Below are 544 nucleotides of genomic sequence, written 5' to 3'. Positions count from 1 at the left end.
GAGCTGAGGGGCAGGAGCAGCCCTGAGCCTGGGGAAGGGGGGATGAGGTGTAGGAGAAACGTGCTCCTGCCCCGCAGCCACCCGGGCAGGCCGGGAGGGAGCAGGGAGAGGGGGGACAGGGCGAGACTCACGTATCCGCAGGCTCGGCAGTGGTGCCTCCGGCGCACGATGGCATTGAAGGGCTCCTTGCAGCGCATGCACATGGTCACCAGGTTGTCCCGCACCCACTGTGGGGCCCGGCGGCCCAGCTCCTCTGTCTGGGGCGGGAAACAGCATTGCTGGGGCGGGCTAGCCATGGTCTGGGGGGGCCCAGCCCTTCTCTTCTCACCCCTTCCCCTCCTCAGCCCCTCTCCCCATCCACAACCTCCCCCCAGCTCTGTGTCAAGGCACGGGGAAGGCAGGAGGGTTACCTTCAAGGCATGGAGGCCTGTCTCCTGCCCTGGTACTGCTGTCTTAAAGGTCTCGCTTCTCTTCTCCTTCCTGTCAATGGCATCTTGGAAGGCCTAGAGAGGAAGGCAGGGCTAGAGGGGCAGGGGGGGGGGGG

The 544-nt window shown here is 66.2% G+C and overlaps 1 protein-coding gene across 1 annotated transcript in view; it reads right to left on the bottom strand.

The window, feature by feature from the left end:
• The window catches only part of FGD2 (FYVE, RhoGEF and PH domain containing 2), a gene marked incomplete at its 5' end in the record, with an annotated part of 8,012 nt that overhangs the window by 1,387 nt on the left and 6,081 nt on the right, over positions 1 to 544 (bottom strand). The window contains 2 exons of the mRNA XM_010142086.1: positions 132 to 257; positions 411 to 503. Coding sequence (XP_010140388.1) covers positions 132 to 257; positions 411 to 503 — 219 coding nt within the window. The remainder of the gene's footprint in view (positions 1 to 131; positions 258 to 410; positions 504 to 544) is intronic.

Source organism: Buceros rhinoceros, unplaced genomic scaffold (assembly GCF_000710305.1).
Source record: "Buceros rhinoceros silvestris isolate BGI_N320 unplaced genomic scaffold, ASM71030v1 scaffold28308, whole genome shotgun sequence".
Taxonomy (NCBI): Eukaryota; Metazoa; Chordata; class Aves; order Bucerotiformes; family Bucerotidae; genus Buceros; species Buceros rhinoceros.
Note: the sequence above shows the minus strand (reverse complement) of the source record. Positions and strands in the feature narration are given on the sequence as shown.